This window comes from Abramis brama (genome assembly GCF_963993115.1).
Source record: "Abramis brama genome assembly, chromosome: 8".
NCBI classification, from domain to species: Eukaryota; Metazoa; Chordata; class Actinopteri; order Cypriniformes; family Leuciscidae; genus Abramis; species Abramis brama.
In genome coordinates, this window is record NC_139970.1 from 37,180,180 (window position 1) to 37,203,502 (window position 23,323).

The 23,323-nt window shown below is 37.1% G+C and overlaps 2 protein-coding genes across 8 annotated transcripts in view; one reads left to right on the forward strand and one right to left on the reverse strand.

Annotated features, from left to right (window-relative positions):
* Positions 1-5,150, forward strand: part of gulp1a (GULP PTB domain containing engulfment adaptor 1a) — a 53,809-nt gene extending 48,659 nt beyond the window's left edge. For 3 of the 7 annotated variants that reach the window (XM_084122507.1, XM_084122509.1, XM_084122508.1), the window contains exons 6-12: positions 99-236; positions 444-560; positions 660-746; positions 935-1,159; positions 2,000-2,132; positions 2,287-2,381; positions 4,240-5,150. In XM_084122507.1, coding sequence (XP_083978633.1) covers positions 99-236; positions 444-560; positions 660-746; positions 935-1,159; positions 2,000-2,132; positions 2,287-2,381; positions 4,240-4,311 — 867 coding nt within the window. In that variant the 3' untranslated portion in view covers positions 4,312-5,150. Of the gene's footprint in view, positions 1-98; positions 237-443; positions 561-659; positions 747-934; positions 1,160-1,999; positions 2,133-2,286; positions 2,382-3,483; positions 3,495-4,239 lie in introns of all 7 variants that reach the window. The other 4 variants (XM_084122511.1, XM_084122513.1, XM_084122512.1 and 1 more) reach the window with 2 other exon arrangements.
* A 1,677-nt stretch (positions 5,151-6,827) lies between these two features.
* Positions 6,828-23,323, reverse strand: part of col5a2a (collagen, type V, alpha 2a) — a 31,525-nt gene continuing 15,029 nt past the window's right edge. The window contains exons 9-54 of the mRNA XM_084122506.1: positions 22,515-22,559; positions 22,361-22,414; positions 21,648-21,701; positions 21,504-21,557; positions 21,364-21,417; positions 20,355-20,408; positions 20,133-20,177; positions 19,917-19,970; positions 19,769-19,813; positions 19,621-19,674; positions 19,351-19,449; positions 19,177-19,221; positions 18,997-19,095; positions 17,957-18,010; positions 17,665-17,772; positions 17,515-17,568; positions 17,340-17,438; positions 17,171-17,224; positions 16,978-17,076; positions 16,846-16,899; positions 16,384-16,437; positions 16,238-16,291; positions 16,092-16,145; positions 15,934-15,978; positions 15,747-15,845; positions 15,310-15,417; positions 15,166-15,219; positions 14,651-14,704; positions 14,510-14,563; positions 14,360-14,413; positions 14,132-14,239; positions 13,985-14,038; positions 13,853-13,906; positions 13,597-13,758; positions 13,410-13,517; positions 13,093-13,200; positions 12,961-13,014; positions 12,764-12,871; positions 12,618-12,671; positions 12,389-12,496; positions 12,198-12,251; positions 12,008-12,115; positions 11,627-11,933; positions 9,933-10,114; positions 9,514-9,756; positions 6,828-8,046 (exon numbers count right to left, since the gene is read on the reverse strand). Coding sequence (XP_083978632.1) covers positions 7,900-8,046; positions 9,514-9,756; positions 9,933-10,114; positions 11,627-11,933; positions 12,008-12,115; positions 12,198-12,251; positions 12,389-12,496; positions 12,618-12,671; positions 12,764-12,871; positions 12,961-13,014; positions 13,093-13,200; positions 13,410-13,517; positions 13,597-13,758; positions 13,853-13,906; positions 13,985-14,038; positions 14,132-14,239; positions 14,360-14,413; positions 14,510-14,563; positions 14,651-14,704; positions 15,166-15,219; positions 15,310-15,417; positions 15,747-15,845; positions 15,934-15,978; positions 16,092-16,145; positions 16,238-16,291; positions 16,384-16,437; positions 16,846-16,899; positions 16,978-17,076; positions 17,171-17,224; positions 17,340-17,438; positions 17,515-17,568; positions 17,665-17,772; positions 17,957-18,010; positions 18,997-19,095; positions 19,177-19,221; positions 19,351-19,449; positions 19,621-19,674; positions 19,769-19,813; positions 19,917-19,970; positions 20,133-20,177; positions 20,355-20,408; positions 21,364-21,417; positions 21,504-21,557; positions 21,648-21,701; positions 22,361-22,414; positions 22,515-22,559 — 3,867 coding nt within the window. The 3' untranslated portion in view covers positions 6,828-7,899. The remainder of the gene's footprint in view (positions 8,047-9,513; positions 9,757-9,932; positions 10,115-11,626; positions 11,934-12,007; positions 12,116-12,197; positions 12,252-12,388; positions 12,497-12,617; positions 12,672-12,763; positions 12,872-12,960; positions 13,015-13,092; positions 13,201-13,409; positions 13,518-13,596; positions 13,759-13,852; positions 13,907-13,984; positions 14,039-14,131; positions 14,240-14,359; positions 14,414-14,509; positions 14,564-14,650; positions 14,705-15,165; positions 15,220-15,309; positions 15,418-15,746; positions 15,846-15,933; positions 15,979-16,091; positions 16,146-16,237; positions 16,292-16,383; positions 16,438-16,845; positions 16,900-16,977; positions 17,077-17,170; positions 17,225-17,339; positions 17,439-17,514; positions 17,569-17,664; positions 17,773-17,956; positions 18,011-18,996; positions 19,096-19,176; positions 19,222-19,350; positions 19,450-19,620; positions 19,675-19,768; positions 19,814-19,916; positions 19,971-20,132; positions 20,178-20,354; positions 20,409-21,363; positions 21,418-21,503; positions 21,558-21,647; positions 21,702-22,360; positions 22,415-22,514; positions 22,560-23,323) is intronic.

Genomic DNA, 23,323 nt, shown 5'->3' on the forward strand with positions numbered 1-23,323 from the left:
ATGAAGTCTGCTGCGGAGCCCGCATCAGTGTGCGCATCGAGGGCGCATTGTCTATACTGTCTCTAATTCTGTTTTCTTTTCTGTTTTCTTTTTCACAGGAAGTACAGTACAACTGTCAGTTGCACAGGATATCCTTCTGTGCAGATGATAAGACGGACAAAAGGATATTCACATTCATTTGTAAAGATTCAGAGTCCAACAAACATCTCTGCTATGTGTTTGACAGTGAAAAATGTGTAAGACCACAGATAATGTCTTAATAGTCCTAGTTCTTTTTAATTAAATTATTCTGTCACACTTTCATATTTATAGCTATATTATAAATATACTATATAACTATATTAACTTTTAATTTAAATAGATACTTTAGTGCGTCTCAAAAGACAAATAAACAAAACACTGCTGATGATGCAAATCATCTGCAATTTATCTGTTGATTCCAGGCAGAAGAGATAACACTGACCATCGGCCAAGCATTTGACTTGGCATACAAGAAGTTTCTGGAGTCCGGGGGAAAAGACGTAGAGACAAGGAAACAGATAGGTGGCCTACAGAAAAGAGTGAGCATGATATATCGTTAGAGAAGAATGTTATAACTTGTTACTCAATGACTCAAATAGGACTATTTGTGTATTACAAATTGATATCTGTCTTTATAGATTCAAGATCTCGAAGCTGAAAATTCTGAGTTGAAGAAGCAGTTGCAAGTCTTAGAGGAACAGCTGATGATTGCTCAAGTTCCTCCTGTAAGTGCTGCATGGACTTCATCAGTAGAGTGCACCTAATTGCCTTCACCATTCTGTTAATTAGCTGCATATAGACATCAGCTATGCCTAAAGATATTTTCTAAACTCATGAGCTTTTCTTTTTTTAAAGAAAAAACACAGCAGGAAAACTAGAACACCAGTGCTGACTAGTTCTGATCTTTCCACAGCTTCTCCACATTAACTCTTCTAATGAGGCTTATATGCTTCAGAGACCCTCATCTCTCTTCTGGTGTCACAACGTGACATCATTCTCTTGTCTCGAAATCTCTTCTGTTACACTAACGCCAATGAGCTCACCTGACTCTAACCTTTCTGCTGGTCTTCTGACTCCTCCACCTGCTAAACCAGCTCTGTCAAAACCTCCCAGTGGAGCCAGTGTTCCTCGCCCCCCTGTTAAGCACTTTTACGTTTACTCTTTCTTTATTTGTGGTCTTGGTTGTTGCTTTCAGTGTTGCTTTCACAGCTTACAAATTTTATCCTCAGATTTTAAAGGCTAGTTACACAGCCTCAGCAAACACTAACACTAGATTCCAGTGGTTGTTGGGTTTTGTTGGATCAGCCTTAAGTGGTCATGAATTTTGTCTAAGACCCATTTTACTTCTGTAAGTTGACATATTTACAAGTAAGTCATACAATTTATCAAAGCAAAAAAGGTTGGGCTTGAAATTTATAATTTGGGAATTGATTGGATCATGAAAAAGATATAAATTTGTAGCTTCAGCGAAGAAGTTTTTTTTATTTATTTTTTTATTGATCTATTGAATTCTGATTTCATGTTGACTTTAACGTTATAAATACTCTTTAATAGAATAGTACAGGTATGATGTCAAAACCTGGTTCCTGTGAGGTTTTCAGATGGGTTTCCTATAGGTTACATTTTTGTGTAAAATAAAGTCTGTGCTAAACATTACTTGATGATACTTTGATGTTTTGTTCTACAACCTAAAGTGAACACCCATGGTGAAAAAGCTCATTTTGAAGCAGTTAAGTTCATTTTTGAAAACTGACATTTTTAATAAGTAACTAGATAAGTGAGTGTGTGCAATGTACGGTGAACAAAATGTCAAAGTATCAAGTTATGCTTCCACAGGCTTTATTTTACACATAAATCAAAACCCGTCCGGATTCGGACGTCATACCTGCACTTTATTCTTATGCTTTAACAGATGAAAAGGGTTTTCAAATTAGGTGTTCTTCAGAATGCTCATCCTACTCATTATTCATATTTGCAGGGAAATGGCATGTCCCCGAAGAACCCCACTGACATATTTGACATGGTTCCATTTTCTGCAATGCCCCCATTGGCTCCATTACCAGCAAGTAATGGCTCAGCCCCTCCACCCCCAGCAAGGCCTACAGAGATGAGTAAGTTTTTCTTTACCAAAATGTTGAAAAATGTTGGCTCATTCAACCATAAGGTCAGGCTGCGTAGGCAGTCTTTTTACTGTCATATATTATAGATGTTAGCTTTAGTGGCATGTATAATGAAGGAAAAAAGACTCCCCTTCTTCTTCTTTAGGGAGAGACATATTTGGTGCAGAGCCATTTGACCCATTCACCTGCGGGGCAGCTGACTTTCCTCCCGACATCCAATCTAAGCTGGATGAGATGCAGGTGACCGCATGTCTGTGAATTATTAGCAAATGGACTGGTGTGAATGAGCAGCTAATGGAGCTGAAAGCAGGCATTGCTGCAGCTGTGAAGACACTCTTCATTCTGAAGGGACCAATAGGATGATTTCATAAAGTTTTGTTTTATGTTCATTTTGGATTTGTCTTGGGAGTGAGTGAAGTGACGTGAAGGCCAAGTATGGTAACCCATAATCTGAATTTATCCTCTGCATTTAACCCATCCAAGTTTAGTGCACACACATAAGGAGCAGTGAGTAGTGAACACACACACACTTAAAGTTATTGACATGTTAGAGCAATGAAGAAACATGGGTTAAGGAGAAAATAAAGACTGAAATGAGCTTGAAAGTTAAAGCACAATAAACCATGCAAGAGAACTGAGTTCTTTATGACATGGCCAAGTATGGTAACCCATACTTTGAATTTGTTCTCTGCATTTAACCCATCCAATTTAGAGCACACATATTTGGAGCAGTGAGTAGTACACACACACACACACACACAAACAGGCGCACACATCTTTGTGGGGACTCTCCATAGACTTAATGGTCTTTATACTGTACAAACTGTATATTCTATCTCCTTACACTAACCCTACCCCTAAACCTACCCATCACAGAAAACTTTCTGCATTTTTACATTTTCAAAAAAATATAATTTAGTATGTTTATTAACCCATTTCCCTCATGGGGACCGCTGGCTGGTCCCCACAATGGAGGTGATCTCAGGTTTTACCATCCTTGTGGGGACATTTGGTTCCCACAATGTAATATAAACCAAAGCACACACACACACACACACACACACACACACACACACACACTGCAAGCCAGTGAACACACACACCCGGAGCAGTGGGCAGCCGTTTGCTGCAGCTCCCTGGAGTGCTATATGTGGATGCAAAACTTTCAAGAGAAGTGCTAAGTTTGCTTTTTTGTTCAGTATGCTTTGAACCTGATTAAAATAGACTAACATGCAGGAAATCTTGCATACAGAGCAGTTACATGAAACATTTATATCATTTGCTAGTTTTGCTCAACTAACAACTTCAATTTTCCATCTCTTTGCTTTCTTTCTGCTTGCAGCGGCAAAGATGGTTTGTATTTTGAGACAGTTTGATTTTTTTTTCTTCCAGATGGCATAAAGCTGAGGTCTAATTTGGCATGCTTAACCTTTTTAAATGGATAGTTCATTAAAAAAAAAAAATTCTGTCCATTTCTCACCCTCATTTTCTTCATGTCCACAATTCTCTTTTCCATGCATTGAAAATAAATGGTGACTGGTTTACATAAACTTGAGTCCAATATACCAAGTCTTCTAAAGCCATACAGTAGTTTTTGTGAGGTTGTTTGTGATGGTAATGTGTAATGTCATTGCCAAACATAAATATGCACATATTCAAATTGGCCAAATTAAATTTGAGACTTTGGAATGGGTTAAATTGCATTCTGTGACTTTTTATCGTTTTTGAAGCTTGACTGCCCCTAGTCACCATTCACTTACATTGTATGAAAAAAAGCAGTGTCAATATTCTGCTAAACGTCTCCTTTTATGTTCCTTGGGGGACGAAGAAAATCACGCAGGTTTGAGAGTGAGTAAATGATGATTTTTTTTTTAATTATTATTATTATTATTTGAACTATCCCTGTAAATGACGCAAGTAAATTATTTACACCCAAACATTAAGCCCTGTGTCATTTTCATCTTCCTCATGCCCTGCTTAAAAAAGTATTTTCACTTGTATAAATGTTTGTGTATAATGTGGGTGTTTTAGAAGATTTTGGGTTGTTTAGATGTAATACTAAAAGACCTTGGTTTTCCTGTTGTTTTTTCCTCTCCAGGAGGGGTTCAAAATGGGACTAACAGTAGAGGGCACTATCTTTTCCCTTGATCCACTAGAAGGTCGTTGCTGATGCCATGAAGAAAGTTTTGTCACTTTCATGTTAAACCATTTGTATTAAGGTGCCAAACTCGGGTTTACAGTCAAGATGTCAATGTCTTATCTTACGTTTTTTTATGTATTTGCATTTTGAATTTGGTTTACAAAAAGTATATTGAGTAATCAGAAGCAGTAGATCACTATTTTTGTAAGAACTAAAAAAAAAAAAAAAACTAGTAATGTAGTTTTAACACCCCTTGCTTGTACAGGCAATGAAGGATGTAGAAAGTATGTCCAATTGCACAGTCTGTGTCAAAGTTTCATAATTCATCAAATTCTTGAAGCTTTTGTTACACATACAAACCGCTGTTTTTATATCTCTATGGCATATTACAATTCATAAAATCCATAAAACTTTATCATTATAGAGAGCTCCCTTTACATTATTTTGTAACTTTATTTTTAACAATTAATGTTTTAACATACATCATAACCACACTTCTTTTTTTATCAAATCACATGTAAAATTATGATATTGTTTTTGTTTATAGCAGTGGATCCATTTAAATACAGTATGTTTTAACTGAACAGCAGTGCCATAAATTGTAAGACTGGGCTATTTCCACATTAACATGTACTTGTATTGCAGTTTAATTTTATATTACATATTTTAGTATACTCTTGCACAAGGAAGCACTTTGGAAGAGCTCTGTTTATGTGTTATTGTTCATTCAGTTTATAAGCATTATTTTAGCCTATGCTGGTGTAGTCATTAAAAGAAAATGGTACATATTCTCTGTGTAAGTTGTTTTGTAACATGCCTGTCTTAAACCTTTACCTGCATTTAATATATAAAAATATGTATGAAATGTTTTTTGTTTTTTTTTGGTGGCTCATCAAATTTGTCACTCACGTGCTATAGTGTTTAAGTAATTTATTTCAAGTGGAAGATATTTTATAGAAATCAGAAAATACAATGCAAAGAAATTGTAATATTACAGTAAAATAATCATTATACACTTGAGCACCATTCATTTTCAGTACACACTTTTGAATTTGTTTTAAATATACTCTCTTAAAATTAGCATAAAAAGTTTAAAATGTGGGTTTCCGCCCCACTTTTTCAAATTCAAAATGTAATTTGGCTCAATTATGTATTGTTTTGTGTGCTGTTTATCAGTGTGTCTTTCTGAAAAGCACCACATTCTTCTCGAATCGCTGCTCTTTCCCATCCTTTGAATGTTCAACAAAAGTGTTTTTCCTTTCATAGTTGAAAGATATTTCAAACAGTGCAATTGTTGTAGAAACCTGTAGAAAGTCTGTCTGAAGAACATATAGGCTACAAGGCATAATAACATTAAAACTGGATTCATAAAAGCACACTTCCTGTTAATTAAAGGTGCAATAGTTGATTCTCTATAGAAACATTTGTTGTTATGCTGGTTGAAATTCTCCTCATATCCTGATAGCAACCACTATGTTAAGCGGTCTAAATGTTATAAATATAGATTGTCTGTGGACCATAAAATGTTCGTTCAATCATTCCATTCCAGCCCGTTCTCATCCCAAGGAGTCATATACTGACGCTTTTGAAATTTCTTCAATATCCGACGCACAGGGCACCCTTAGGCGTCAATATGAGACGCAGATAAATATGAGTCTAGGAGGCGCCTCCTAGCGGTCTAACCCTAAACCTACCCCAGACCTAAACCTACCCATAACCGGCGTCTCATATTGACGCTAAAGGGTGCCCTTTGCGTCGGATATTGAAGAAATTTCAAAAGCGTCAGTATATGACGCCCTAGGATGAGAATGCGTTGTCCATTCGGTCCGAATGTAATAACGTGTTCCCTATCAGTCAATGTGTGAATTGCATACCACTGTGCAGCCTGTTCACGCAGACATTACACGTTATCAGCGCATTCACGTACGCTGTGCAGACAGAGCGAGAATGGCAGGTAAAAAACAACAACTCACTGTTCTGTAAAGATTTCTCACTGGTGAATGACACATGATGTAATCCAATAACGTTGTCTCTGGTCATCTCGCTTCTGGTCTGTGCGCGTTCAATTGTTTTGGAGGAGGCGTGACTTTAGGACGGCGATTTGCAGGGAGGCTGGGATTGTATGCTTTCAATGCTAGCAGGCTAAAGTTAGAATTTTCGAGATCACCTATTGCACCTTTAAATAGTCATGTTTTTTGCTCCTCCCTAAACACTTTTAATTTAACAAAGCAGTCCCCGTGATCCTAGACATTTATCATTCTGATCTGAGAATTATACTTAAATGATTTTTACACTTAGAAAAAAAAAAAATTAACTAGTATTATCCCTGCCACTTCTTATTTGCTAAAAGCGAAAAATAATAAAAAATACTAATCAAAATAAAAACATTCCGACAAATTTTAACAAAATTGCACAAATAAATCACTCTAGCAACTTCGATATAATGAAGCAAAGCAGTATCTTACATTTTTATTCATAAAAAATATATTTTCATGCTTAAAAGGTGAGTAAAGAAACAAGCATTTTGAAAAAAAGATGAAGAAAAATTTTGATTCAATAAAATGGTAAATGCTACTGAGCATATGTTTAATATGCAAAGCAAATACATGAGATTAGCTTCAAAACCATTCCAAATGGCTTAAAAGAGTTCTAAAATAGAATAAAATAATAATAAAAGAAGAAAAAGCGCAAGAATGATAGGTATACCTGCATGCTTTAGAAAATATGACATCATAAAAATTGTCAATACTGCTCTAATTTATTTAACTGCTCCAGCATTTTACTACATTGTGCCTTTTACCTTTACCAAAGACTTCAACACATAAAACTAATGCAAGAGCTACTTTTAGGTCACTAGAGGAAAGATATAATTCCTGCACTGCACTTGTGGTATACTTAGATACTTGGTTTTTATTTTGGGAAAGAGAAATAATAACGCACCTTTTAACAAAGCAGTCTCGGATGCATTTTATTTTATTTGCATTTCCTTACCCTGCTTTGTATCTTTTGATTAGAGAAATTCAACCAGTCGTACAGCTCCTTATCAATTCACGTACAGCAAGTCTGTTGTCAACTTTCGCCAGTTTATAGAAACGAGGTAGCTTGCAGTAATGAATAAATGTTTTCATCTTTAATTGTAAATTCGGTTTGAAAGTAATTACAAGGTGAATGTTCAAGAGTGCAGTTATGGGAGTCAAAAAATACTCAACTGAATGTAAACTTCCTCTATAGCACCATTTTTGTTTGTAAAAATAATAATACAAAAAAAAAACATACTTTAATGAAAACAGGCAAATCCAGATCATTTTAATTGCAAATAGTGTTGGTACAGTGTGTAGCGTCATTACTCTATTGCTTGCAATGGCCATGTCAATTTAAAACAGCAGTTGATGGATAGTCTTGTAGCATAAAAATCCAGTTGAATTGAATTTCTTTTTTCAGGGGACCATTCTATAAAAACCTTGTGGAGCGGTTGTTTTCTTGAAACGCTTGGAAGGCACAATAAATATCTAGCTAAAGGGCCAGAAAAGTCCAATGCTCTGTATGTACAAGGCTGATCTCGTCAGCAGTCGCTTTAAGAGTCTCAGGATTCTCTTCAATGCGTCGCTACTCCTTGATTTACAAGAAGCACACAGGTCCGACATCAATACCAAACTCCTGGTCTGAACCTCCAATGTCCACAGGTGCAATATCCACAATAGGTAGTCTTGCTGTTTTCTGGGTCCTGTATTCAAACACCGTCTTGCCCCACTTACCATTTGCTTGCTGTGAAGAGAAAAACATTCATTTAGGTTTGTATGGGGGCACTAAATGTTATGAGGTATCTTATGGACTGTAGTACTGATACTGTATGTGCATGTGTGTTAAATCTAACTCAACTTTCTATGGCTCTGTTCCAAAACCTTGCAAACTGTCTACATGGTTCCTGATATGAAAGATATTCCAGAAGGTAAGCAGCATAATTATAACCTATTTTTGGATGAATTATAAGGCAGTATTACTTCCAAAGAATTCTTAAGCTATCTATGTATATTAATGTTTTGTTAGCTTAGCAACATGCTAAAATAAACTAGTGCTAATTGTTTTGATGCTGGGTTGCTGTCTATGCAGAGTGTCTTAAATCCTGTCCTCACTTACAAGGTTCAATTTTGAGTTAGGATGCCTAAAGCCCCGTTCACTCCACCAGCGACACGCAGCAACAAAGCGACACAATCCCATTCATTTTCAATGAAGCGCTGGCGACATGAGCAACAGTGAACGTTGGCGACATAATGTAGGCGTGTCAAGCGATGCGAGACAAGCAACAAAAGTTCAGAAATTTCAACTTTATGCAAATGAGAAGCTAATTTCGCTAGCAACAACCAATAGGAGTGAAGACTGTTGGCCAGCAGCAGCAGCCATCTTCTTTATTTTCAAGTAGCAGGGAATTCACGCAGAACCGTCACAACTCTGCCGTCATTATGTTAAGCCCGCCCACCGACTCTATACACGATGTGATTGGCCTGACTAGAGTTTGGTTTTTCCAGTTCGCAAGCCAACGGAGAGTTGCTAGACGACACTGGCTGCAAATTACATTTGCTGCCGCTAGGGTGCGTCTAGATTTCTAGGCTACTGTTTTGTATGATTTGACTATAACCACATTCATGGATATAATAAAATGATGCGTGGAAAAGTGAGTTTGATTCATACATTGATAGTCTGTGTGGTGTTATATTATATGATGCAATTTTAGCACTGCTGCAGTTCATATTACAGTTTCTCCTGCATTATGTTGATTATTAGGGACAAGAAAATGTATTAATTGTCAAATTCGAATGACTTTTTAGTAATTTTTGACAGTATGAGTGAGTTTAATTTGTTGATAAATCGATCGTTAATCTAGTTAATGATGTAATGCACTGAGCACTGCTGTGGTTAATATAACACTCTCCAACAGCAGAATGCTACATTTAATTCTTGTAAGTCTAATTCCTAATTAAATTAGAATTATATCTTAGTTGTAGGCCAATATGTCACTTGTGATTGTATTTTCTATAGATATGGACAGACGTGCAGTCTTCCAGTAACATTACAACGACAGCACTGGGAATGCCCACAAACGACTCACAGTACAGAGACTAGCGGGCGGTGTGAACGGGGCTTTAGAAAATGTAGGCAGTGGAGAGCAAGACAACGTAGGCTTTGAAAAAGGGCTTATGCCTTTATACAAATGATGTTCTGCAGTGTACTTACTGAGCAGCTGTCCTCAAGGACAGTGTATCTAAAGCGGTTATTTCCCTCAGCTTTGAGCTCTAGATCATTTGCAGCTTTGAGGATGACTGCTTTCTTGAGGTTTCCAGATGATTCATCCTTGTAGCCCACAGTGTTCTTGCAGTGGTAAGTGATAGTTTGTGATGCCTCTTTGGAGAGCAGACGGATGAAAGTCATCTGAACTGTGACAGTGTTGGCTGGCTGGTCTTTGTTCCCGTAAGTGAACTTCACAAAGACATAAGAAATAAATAACAGGCACGTACAGTTTTATGTAATAGATACATCTATTTTTTCTTGCCACATAATGTTATCTTATACTAAATACTATAGCAGTAATTGAGTAATTACACAAATTACATGATTAAAATATAATTTTCATAGGAGTGGCTAAATGTGCTTACATATGTTCCTCCATTCATATTGGCTCCAAACCACACAGGTTTTTTTCCTGGGGAACTCCACCATGACTTCCGGGGGATGCTGGAGGGGATTGCGGAGATGCATGTCTCTCCAGTGTCCATATTGCAATGAACTTTAATGGCGTCCTCTGCACTGCCCTGGTTTGGATCCACCCAGTATTCACCTATGATGCAGAGATGAAACATTTGGGGATGTTTGATTTTACCAGTATCTGTAACACTTTATAATTAGTATACAGTAATAAAGTATTTACAAATCATTTGCAAACTATAGTTAATTAATAGTTTCAAAACTAGTTAATACATTAATAGACTGTATACAAACACTGAGTTCTTCATTCATTGTCACTGTAATTAACAAATTATTATTGTTCAATTAGCTCATAGATAGTTAAATTTTTTTGCTTATTTTTAACAACTTTTTTTAAAAGTCCCCCTGTAGTCAATAATTGTATCCCATAAAACTCATCTATGATCACCAAAATTACATATTTTAAAGTTTTTTCCTGTGAATTTTTTTTCTTCATGCCTTAAAATAGTTTGAATGTATCTCTACATCCTTGCTTAATTTAGTATACACGGACACATGAATATGCTAATTAGTCCCGCCTCCGCTCACATCAGCTCAGAGATCCACTCAGCCAACTTTACTGAAGTAAACGCTGCACAATGTTATCGCTCTTTACAACGTCGGACACATAATGGTAATTCATATAATTAGCCTTTTGCTTGACTGTTATCAAACAGCTAATAATGTTGCTAACGTTACACAAACCATGTTTCTGTTTGTCATCTCAGAGTCAGACAGCTGCCTTCTAAAAATCAGCATCCTTAGAAACGCTTTAAACAACTTAGAGATATAAAGGCATATAATTCATCATAACATCGTAATATACATCATACACCCACTATATTGCTAAATCTACTCGATTTTTCATATTAACAGAAAAAATACCGGGATAATCTGGCTTCTCTTAAGACTACCCTGCTTCACAGCATAGTAATGATATGCTAAAGCCCACCCCCACGTTGACGTGATGGGTTAGGTAGTTTGTGACGTCAGAAACACCAGCGATTTCAAACCCCGTTTTTTTTATCTTTGATCACTGCAGTTTTAAAGAGAAAATATTCAGCAATGGTGTTGACTTATGAATTTGTACATGGTTTGTCTTAAAGCACATTAAAAACACCAGGTAGACATAAACAACAACGTGCTTGATTTGCACCACAGGGGGACTTTAAGTGCTTTAAACCAACCTTTATGAGACATTAATTGCATTAGTATTAAGAGTTCCTTAAAATGTTTACAAATGCATTAAGCCTATCCCCAAAGGTAACCACTTAAAAAAAAATTGAAATACACACAAATATTCATTAGATCAAGTTGTTAAAATCCATCAGTCCCTAACTGAATGACAGTTTGTACAGTATAAAAATCATTATTTCTATGGAAACCCAATATGTGTGTCTGTATGTATGTGTGCTTTATGTAGTATTTGTAAACTTTTTAAGGAACACTGAATATGAACTCAGTTAATTCCCAATAAATAACAGGCACGCATTTCTAATGAGCCTCAGTTGGTATATGTAGGCCACTGAGAGTTTACCAAGTCAGTGGCCCACTTCATACAGTTAGTCATAATGAATTACATGCCTGTGCAATACTATTAACTTACCACTCTTTTTTTGTGGATAGCATTGTCTCAAGTCCTCACAAGTTCTGGCAGGATGCTTTCTACTACCGTCAGGGCTACGCATGCTATCAATCTGGCTGCTCAGAGCCTTCAAAGTAGCCTGAACTCCAGGATCAGCTTGGAACATGCCTGTAGAGTTACTCTTGGGAAGAGCCTCATCCTCACTGAACTCCGGGGGAGGAGGACCAGCATCATAATCTTGAGGCCCACCAAAAAAATCTTCCATAGCTGCAGTGGGAGGTCCAGGAGATCCGGGAAGGCCAGGTGGGCCAGGTTCTCCAGGAGGTCCCTAAGGATGATGACAAAAATAAGTGGGCATCTAAGTTGTAATACTATGTGAGATGGCATGAAAGTTTCACTTGCCTCTGGTCCAATATCACCACTAGTCCCTCTTGAACCAGGAGGTCCCATAGGTCCAGGCTGTCCAACGTACCCTTCCTTTCCAGGTGGCCCAGAGGGCCCGGGAGGTCCCTGTGAGATTAATTATTTCATTGACATCAATCACCTTTTGACTAGTTGTAAATCACTCACATTAAACAAGTTGATCACATACCCTTGGTCCGCTTGGACCAACAATGCCTGGGGCTCCTTGTTCTCCAGTTGTGCCCTAAAAATGAAGTAAATGTAAAAGGTTATAATGAGAAAAGAAACCTTTATATTGCTTGATATTATATATTCAATTATTTATAGACTGGGTACAGATGATGCACACTTTGAAAAACCTTTATCTTTGTTATAACTTACAGGTGGTCCAGGAAGACCTTGTAAGCCTGCAAATCCTCTGTGACCCTTCTGTCCTCTTTCTCCATGGTCACCCAGATCTCCCTTATCTCCTCTTGGTCCTTGTGGTCCCTTAAATAGATAGTTGGAAATTAAGGAGCAGTTGTGGTGTTTGTTTGTTTTTATCAGCAACTTCATGGTAAATAAAGCCTTTCTAATTGTGTCATATTGTGTTATTTATTAGATTTCTTACTATGAGTCCTCGTTTTCCAGCAGGACCTGGAGGGCCAGAGGGCCCTTTTGATCCCTGATAAGACAATGTGAAAAAAACGTAAGCCAAAAATGCTTTAGAGATGTCACTATAGTATACATTAAATATAAAGAAATTATGAGACCTACAGGCTCTCCTCTCTTTCCAATGCCTCCAGATGCACCAACAGGACCGGGGGAACCAGGTTGTCCTACAGATCCAATCAAACCCTCTGGGCCTGGATCTCCTCGATCACCCTTTAAAAATTAAGCAACTCTGTAAGATTTGCTCAAACAACTTGAATTAAAGATTCAGACGTGGGTCATTTGATGTTTTTGGGTTTCACCTGGGCTCCTATGACACCTTCCTTTCCTGGTGGGCCATCAGATCCAGCGGGTCCCTAATGATCAAAATTTGCATTAGCATTGTATTAAATAAGTGGTATATTTATGTAACCATTATATTAAATTTATTTTACATCGGGTCCAGGGTCCCCTCGAGGTCCATTAGCGCCAGGCACCCCAACTGGGCCAGAAGGTCCTTTGTCTCCTGGGGCTCCTGATGTGCCCTGTTTTCCTGGAGGACCCTACATGAGACAGTCGTGAGCAAGCAGATTAGAGGAGGTCTTATAAAAATGAATTTATCTCAGATGTAATTTAATATGTACACCATTGAGAACAGTAAACTATTACCTGAGGCAAAACTCAATTTCTATTAAATATTTATTTAATATTTTAGCATGTAACAACTAGCCATTTTCTTTAATAATGCAGAATGTTTTTAATGGATACTAACAGCTGGTCCAGGGAGTCCCGGCATTCCACGTTCTCCTCTTTGACCAGGAAGGCCTACAATTCCTCTTTGCCCCGTTGTTCCAGCAGGACCTGGTGGACCATCAGGTCCCTAATGGAAATAACCGTTAAGATTCTGGCTCTTGTTTTTACATTTAGTATTTTAGTAGAAAAACGACTGGTGCCCTTACCGGTGGTCCATCTTCTCCAGAATCTCCTTTGTCTCCAGGACCTCCAGCAGGCCCAGGGGGACCTCTCTCTCCCTGGCGTCCTGGGGGTCCATGGTCTCCTCGAAGACCAGGTGGACCCTCTTTTCCAGGAAGACCAAGTGGACCTGGCTCACCAAGAGGACCCTAAAAAAACAAATACTTAAGGGTTTGAAAAATGTTTAGAGTTTTCTTAATTTCTGATTTGTAATTGTAAACTTCTGTAGTCCATGTAACATACCGTTGGACCAGGTGGGCCAACTCTTCCAGCTGATCCAGGGAAACCTGTTGGGCCCTAAACAGTATGATGTATGTTAACTGACTAGTCATTCAAAATCCATTATACAGTCATTGTTATTACAGCTACACTTACAGGTGCGCCCTGTGTTCCTCTACCACCCTTTGGTCCAGCCACACCAAATTTACCCTGTAGTCACACATATTAGAGGGAGATTATTAATTTACTAGCATCTTCATAGCATCTTCTAAAAAAATAACTTTTATGCAAATATTTGATCACCTGTGGTCCTGGAGGACCAGACAACCCTTGAGGGCCAGGAGATCCAGCATCACCCTTTTGTCCAGGCTCCCCTGGTGGTCCTTTCGCACCAGGCTGACCATCAATACCCTGTTGTTTTGAAAGTGTACCATGTTCAGAACCGGTTTACTCACTTAACTGAAAAAAGCTTAGTGCATATAATATCAAACTATCGTGAGTTTTCTGTTAGATTTCAAAATTTCTACTTACAGGTGGTCCAACAAAGCCTACAGCACCTATTGGCCCAGGTTCACCACGGGATCCCTTGGTATTAGCACAAATATTTGTTAATAAATCAAAGTTTTCAGCTAATTTGAAACATTGTTGCCTTCTGTATTTGAGTGTCAAATATCAACTCACTGGCATTGCTCTTGATCCGTGAGGTCCAGGTGGTCCCTTAGGGCCTGGTTCTCCCTGTTAAAATACTTTGTTAGAATTAAGTGGTCCTTAAAAGAAAAAAATATTGCATTAAAATATAGACAATAATATGATGCTATGTACCTTTTCACCACTTGGACCAGCCGGTCCTGAGGGGCCAACTGGGCCTGTCAAGCCCTACATGAGAAAGGCAAAATGTCAGTATGAGATTATCCTTTCATGCATATCAAGCATGAGTAATAAAGACTCTTTTTTTGTGTGTGCATCTGTGATCGGGCCTGCTTGAACAAGTCTTGTACAGGTCATTCTCTGTTGAAATTTTGTTTAGCTTCATACTGAGGCTTATGCTTTCTCTCAATTTTTGTCAGTCTTGAAATGTTCCTTTCAAATATAATTCACTGAAAATCACAGAGAGATACATTAAAGCAGTGGTTGTCAACTAGTTTTGCTGAAGAGAAATAATCAAAATTACATCTAAATAAGAATAGTCAAAATTGGCTATTATCATAGCTAATTCATTTTATTCATTTAATTTCATTTTTATTGTTTGTCCATGGCACTATCAGAATGATTTGCAACCCATCAGCTGAGAATAATTAAGATGTTTTAAAAATGGGATAATGTTCGATGGTAATTACCCTTGCACCATCACTTCCTGGAGTTCCCTCTGATCCTTTCTCTCCAATAGCGCCCTAAATGTGTGGGAAGAGGTTAATTAAAAAAAAAAAACACTGTGCAAATATCTATGTACATACTGTAAATCCAATTGCATTACTACTTACTCTGTCTCCTTTTGGACCAGGTGGGCCAGAGATCCCTCTTTCACCTGGCATTCCCTGCAGACCAGGAGGGCCTGGATCACCCAACGTACCAGTAGGCCCAGGGCTACCCTACAAAAAATTCAATAGAATGAACATTTTAAAGCAAATATTATCTTAATTACATATGTCAGGATTATAAGTTCACCTGCATAGTATAACAAATGAAATGTGCTTATTTCTAAAGGTATATTCTGTTTTCATATCAATATACAGTAAGTTAAGCTCTATCAACAATCGGGGATGTTGCTGATCACCACAGAAAATAATTTTGACTCATCCGTTAGATTGTTAAAACAAACACTTCCCATTGAAATCTTTGGGCCATATTATTGTGAAATAATTGAAACAAATAAAGTCTCATTACTGACAATAAGCACTTAAACAGCTTTTAGTTCTACCTTTGGACCATCAGGACCAGGTGCTCCTGGGATACCTTTGGCTCCAGGCAGACCAGCAGATCCCAGCTCTCCTCTCTCTCCTGGAGTTCCACGTTCACCCTGTTAAATGCATAGACTGACCATTAAATACATGTCTTGACATCAACAACGTGTGTTTACAGAAGTGACAGGTAAAACTAGAGCTTACCCTTGGCCCAATTTGGCCTACAGGGCCGAGCTCCCCAGGGATGCCCTTGAAAAGAGAAAGAGGTAATTAGCGCAATTTTATGCTATCTATCCCTTTTTTTTTGGTCATATTTTTTCCCAAGAATTTGTCATTTGATATATGTGTTGAACTAACTGTACCTGATCACCAGGTTTTCCTCCCTCTCCAGGAGCACCTGCTGGGCCCGGCAAACCCTGAGAAACAAGTAAGGAGATATTATAAAAGAGCTAAATAACAAGAAAGAAAATAATAATTTTGAATGATTAAATAGTCATTGATCAAGCACCTGGAAACCATGCATTCCGGGAGGTCCCTGTTCGCCTCTCTCACCTGCTGTACCCTGAAAATCATTAAAAAAAAAAAAAAATAGATTGGACTCTAATTGTACTTTCTAACTGAAAATATAATAAAGAGACACAATAGCACACTTACATGTGGACCTGGTGGACCAGCCGGGCCTACTTCTCCATCTTTCCCAGGTAGGCCCTACGAAAAAGTCAGAGTTGAAGGGAAGATGTATATTTTGAGAATGTTAAAATATTAGTGGCGCTTGGCCATAAAAAATAGCTGCCATTATGTTACAGAACTGCTACGACCAGGGCATCGCAATGTAGTTGCTTGGATGTTCTGAGTTTTTTTGTTTTTTTTTTGCCATGTTGCTATGCAGTTTACTTGGGTGTTGCAAAGCCAAAAGTAATTAATTATGATTGTATTGTCTGGAAGGTACAAAATGTTTCTCCAGAATGTCTGTAGCAAAGTCATGCGCTTGTGTTTAATGCTTTATGTTTTATTTTTTTATTTTTTTACTATTAACTATGTATGAGCAATAGTAATAGTAATTCTTGCTTTATATAATTACAACAGTGATTACTGCGAGCAACTGCTGTTACTTACCCTCTGCCCAGGAACTCCAGCAGATCCCTGCTCACCTGCCTTTCCTGGATCCCCCTAAAATATTGTTCAAATTATTATTAAGTTTTGAACATATAAGCAATAAATTAATAAATGAATGAAAATTCTACTCACGCTAAAACCCTTTGGGCCTATTGGTCCCATAGTTCCGGGAGGGCCTCTTGTTCCAGTTGACCCTGCTGGCCCTGGCCGCCCATCCTCACCTGGACCACCCTGCAGAAAGGTGAATGGAAATATTTCTTTATTTGCTGTTAAAAATGTGGATATTTAATTCCAGCTATGAATGGAAAACATCAGATAAATGTACCAGTGGTCCTGGCTTTCCTTCGGCACCCTGAACTCCAGGTGTCCCTGTCAAACCCTGAGAGAAAGAGGATGCAAAAAACTAATTAGAGCTGTATTTGAAGGAGGAGTTATTGCATTCTGCCCTCAACTTTTCTATTATAAAGTTACATTGCATTACAAATTTAACTTACTCTTGCGCCTGGTAGACCTGGTTCACCTGTTCTCCCTGGATCTCCAGTGGAGCCTTTAGGGCCAGAGGTTCCTGTAATTCCACGGTCACCTTGTGCACCCTTAGATGAGTATAAACAAAAGGATTATTTCATTATTCAGCCAATTATATTCAACTAGTTAATAGTCTCTAATTACCTTTGGACCTTGTAAGCCATCTTGACCAGGGAAGCCTCGGTTTCCAGGTGCCCCCTAAATTAGACAATAAAAACCCCATGAAAACAGTTTTGCAGTTATATTCACGTCAGTTTGCTATAGCATAGGCAATAAAAGGAAAACTAAACTCACTCTCTCGCCAACAGGTCCAACAGGGCCAACAGAACCAGGATCTCCTCTGGTTCCACGTTTTCCTTCCTCTCCCTGGGGTCCAATTACTCCCTGTGATCCTGGTGGACCCTATGACAAAGGTAATTTGTGTCTTTAAAAAAAACAAAAAAAAACATCTCCTAGTTTTTTTACTAGTTAGAAAAGTTTTGTAATGCATTTGATGCACAAATGGCATATACTTCACCATTAACTTGAAAAAAAAATTGGGAAACCATTATATTATAGGTTTACACTATGATCAACCAAAACTTACAGGTTCTCCTTTAGGTCCAGCCTCTCCTTTAAATCCAGGAACACCTACATCTCCCTAAACACAAAACAAAACAAAAGGCTGATTGGAGACATTTTAGGGCACAAATAGTACATATATATGATGGAGTGATTCTTTAATTGGAGATAAAATCTATAATTGGAGATACATTTTGCATTTCAAAAAGTTAATTTCTGTATAGTATTGTTTGTCAACTTTATTCTATTCTGTTACATAATGTCAACATTGTTACTCTACCTTGGTAATTTTAAACTTTTTAACCAAAATCTCCTATTGCTAGCATAAATGCTAAGAGCACATGGCACTAATGAAATCAGGATTAGAAGACTTTTAAACAACCCACTGTGTGATCAGTGAAAAATTCTGGTTTCCTTTTGATATTGTGGTAAGAATTTTGACGTTTTACAAAATAACTTTTTAGATTAAAATATTTTCTCAGAGAGAGCACACATACCTTTCAGTGCTTCAGATCTTATCAGTGAGGGAAAGTGACATAATTTCCTGTATCTTATATAGTTGTGGGAGATAATTCCACCAATTTAAAGGCAAAGTATGGTACGGTAACAGAATTGACGCAAGATTTATGGACATACAAGATAAAAGTTATTTTTAAACAATTTAATGTTGTAGAATTAGGAAAATTACTAAATGTAAGGCTTTTATAAATAAAATTAATAAATACAATAAAAAATGAAATAATATTTTTTGATTACACAATAATACATGATGGAAAAATACACAGACTAATTCGGACAACAAGAAATAATGATTTTCAACTATATAAGAAAATATTATATTATAGCCTGTAACATCATGTGATCCATAACAATGAGTAACAGATTATTAAAATAATAATAAAAAAAATAAAAAAACCTATTTGAAAAAAAAGCAGAAAACTGACTTTGGACACCAAATTTACCTGCAATTATAGAATCACCCAAATATGATTTATGTAATATGAACACAACAAATCTTCAGTCCATAAAAGAAACATGCCACAATGTGAATGAAGAATGCCTTACCCCTTGACCTTTGATCCCAGGCTGTCCAGTGCTTCCCTGAGGTCCTGGTGGCCCAGTTGGACCAAGCAGACCAACAGGACCCTGAGGACCAGCAACTCCCTGGAGAAAATAATATTTTGTCAGTTCCTAATATCTGCATTCATAATGCATAGTATTTTAACATTTAAAATCATAACATACCACTGGCCCTTTGGAACCTGGACCACCGTCAGTGCCCATAGGCCCCTGAAAAATTCAGAATCATGTTTAATTTGCATTACAGATTAACAAAAATAGATAAATAAATAAAATAAATAATAAATAAAAGGATTTGCGATCATGTACTTGTGTACAAAATGAGTATCACAAACATACTTGTAGTCCAGTTGGTCCAGGTCTGCCTTGATGTCCTGTCTCTCCTCTCTGTCCCTGTGGTCCCTCTGGTCCCCTCACACCTGTAGGTCCTGGTTGACCCTGCAAAGCATTTATATTCCTTTTTAATACCAAATTTACCAATGTTTTAATGTTCAGCTGAACTATTATAAAGGTATATAAAGTATATAAAATATATAAAGGTATCATTGGTAACTACATATATACTTAATAAAGTATAAAAAAGCACATGTATAGAGTCTCATTGCCAACCTTCATGCCTGGAGTACCGGGATACCCTGGGGCACCATTAATTCCCAAAGGACCCTTAAAACAATTAAACAGTTAGAAATAAGCATCATTAGGTTTGCAGTTGCTTGGTATTTCACACTTTATCTTTTGGTTGATTCAAATGTTTTACCATTGGACCTGGTTTTCCAACATTTCCTTGAGCACCACGCATACCCTGAAATACAAAAGAAAAATATAACTAATAGTGTTAAGAATAATAAGAAAACCAATACAGCTCTGACATCTGAAGAATGTTATCACAATGTTTTTGCCCTCACCGGTGTGCCACTAGGGCCTGGACGTCCTCTTTCTCCTGACATTCCCCTGGGACCCTGCATTTAAGAATAGGCCATTTTACTTTTATTGGAAATAAGGCTAGAAGCATTTGTGGCAATGTAAGAATGAAGAACGTCTGTTTTTGTTTACTGGATTCACATCAATAATGATTTTTGTTTAACTGAAGTTTGTATTGTATTGTGTTGCAGTCTCCTTACCATAGGACCAGGGGCACCCATTGCACCGGGTCCACCAGATTCACCCTAAAATAATAATATAATATATGGTGAATTTACTTAGAAACATGAAATGGTTAATACAATCACATTTAATATGTGTATAGGCAACTGTGAAGTACTCAAATACAGCCTGCGGTTTTAAAAGCTAAGTGAGTGGCTACTTCATAATGAAATTAAATTTTATATTTGCAAAAACTGAACCTTTGATCCCACAGCTCCACGTTCTCCTTTAAGACCAAGTGGACCTTGGTGCCCCTGAATTATGAAAGGAAATAACATGATTATTTTTTGGTACACTCCATCTACAAACCTAAAATAAACAATAGGAATAAAATTTTGAACTTGAAAATAATTCTTTGTACATTCTGCAAAGTATTTTTTTTTTCTCAACCAAGTGAACAATAATTGGTTGGTGCTTGTGCAAAATAAGCTGCAATTACAAACATGATTTAGTTTTTTTAACATTCTGTATGTGAAATCTGACTGTCTGGCTTGCAGGTGTTTCATGTGGCATGAGCATTCAAGACAAAACTGATGGCCTGATGGATGATCTGTAAGTAATTCTAAAACAACGATGTTTGATAATTTAAGCAAACTCAATAAAAGATCTACAGACCAAGAGAATGAGATTCTAACACTTGAGTGGTATAATCAAAAGTGGTATATGATTTTGAAAGAGCATATAAATCAATGCTTCTACTTTGTATTCTTTTGGTAACACTTTAGTTTAGGGTCCCATTCTCACTGTTAACTTGCTTATTAGCATGCATATTACTAGGATATTGTTTGTTTATTAGTACTTATAAAGCACATATCAATGTCTTATTCGGCGTGACCATATTTTACATCCTAAATCCTACCCAATACCTTAACATAACGACTACCTTACTAACTATTAATAAGCAGTAATTAGGAGTTTATTGAGGCAAAATCCGTAGTTAATAGTTAGTTAATACTGAGAATTGGACCCTAAATTAAAGTGTGACTATTCTTTTCTAATTTAATACAAAATAAGTTCACCTGGTCAATGTCACACATTAGCGTATTTGATTAGTGACCTGTAAGGAAGCACTTTATTTTTACAGTCCTGTAATTACACTGTAAGTACACATACTGCTAAATAAAGTGTAACCTTTCAATATAAAGTCAGAATTTTGGACCCCACCGTATGCAATCTTAAATGGGGCCTAGAGATTAAGAATTGACTCACTCTGTGACCCTTTAAGCCTGGAGGCCCCGGTGTCCCTGGAAATCCTCTTGCTCCCTGAACACAAAAGTTATTTAAACATACATGTAAATGCAACCACCATTCAATGATAAAAGCTGCTAGTGAACAATGCCAAATATTACCGCAGATCCAGGAAATCCCATTTCTCCTGCACTTCCTGCAGTCCCTGGATCTCCCTATGACAACAGAAAATTCCATTTCAGATCCTCTTTACTTTTTTCCACATTGTTGTGAGGATGCCCATGATGACAGCATAGAGTACTCACATCTTCACCAGGCTTCCCTGGAGGACCCTCTGGCCCTCTCTGGCCAGAGCCACCCTACACAATGAAGAGAGTAATTACCAAAAGCTGATTAAAACATAAAAACAATGATGCATTGTACAGATTAAGTGCTCTTTTAGTAAATAAACAATGCATTAACACCAGAATCATTTTTGTAAGGAGGCTTAAACAATATAATTTTGGAATTTATAAAGGGTGAATCTGCAGCACTGATGGGGGTAATTCAGCTATATTAGTCATTCATTCAGAGTATTGTTGTATATTTAATTTTTAAATAATACAAAACTATCTATTAAGTCACTTTAGTTAACAATAATCTGCAATGTATAGTTCCTGCTGACTTCTGTGCATCAGCTTATGTTGATAATTCATGTATCAAATCACTAATTGGCTCTGTGATCTAAGTATACGTTTTCCTAAAGGTTACAATTTGATAACAAGATAAATTAAAGCACTAAATGGTGGGAAAAGAATTATAAGTACATGTATAAAACCACTACAACAAATTCTTTGAGAATGTGAATATCCGAAGTTGTGGTTCCCTTTAATGAACCATGAAAATTGACTGCAGTTTGCAAACAATCAGTAGTTTTTGAGTTTATCCTGGTTGATGTTTGCACTTAAATAAAGAGTGTGGGACAGACTTCCCCGGTAAAGTCTTCAGAGACAGTACACAATTAATCATGTTCCCTCACCATTGACCCTGGATCTCCTACATCACCTGGAGATCCTTGTGGTCCTCCTGGCCCCTAAAGGAAATTTTATAAACTTGAAATATGCAACTGCTGGAAGTAATATTCTTTGGACCAGATATGTGTAAAAAAGATTTCTTATCAAATAAATACTTACTGGTGACCCATTTGGCCCAGGTGGTCCCCTTGTTCCAGCCTCACCCTATTGAAAAATAGCTTTGTTACTGGAACAATCACAGACTGCTTCAGAAACAGCACATTTTGTGCAGTGTGGCACAACACAGCACCCAAATCAAATGATACAATGGTCTCATTATGTACTACTCTAGTTTGCTCGTTTGAACTCAACTTTGCAGTAAATCAAGTATGATACAGTTCTTGTAATGTTTCTCATTTCTGAGTGGCTTATATGCAGTGTTGGGGAAAGTTACTTTTAAAAGTAATGCGTTACAATATTGCTTTTAACTAACTGTGTTACTCGGTTACTTTTTATGGAAAGTAATGTTACTTTTTTTTTTTTTTGCATTACGTTCTCTCACCTGGGCATCTTACTCCAGCAATAAAAAAGGTACACAGATGTGATATTTATTTAAAGTCATTTTGCTTAGTATAGTTTAATGGGATCAACGAAGGTCAGCAGCAAAGACATTAGTTAATAAAGTGATATTAAATACATCAAGTATATTATTTAACATGTTTATTATTGCAGGTTTGTGTAATATTCTGAGTTTGCATTTCACAGTTTTTATTCATTTCGAGGAATACTGAATCTGTTTTTGTGCAAGTGAGAAGAGTAAATGCATGCTCACATTTAGTCTAGAACTAAATAACCATCATGTTTACAGCACACCTCTGCATCTGATTTCTCTCAACATGGGGACAGAAGAGGTGTCAGTCAATAAATGGAAAAACAAAGTAACTTGAGTGACACATGAAGGCCAAGTATGGTAACCCATACTCAGAATT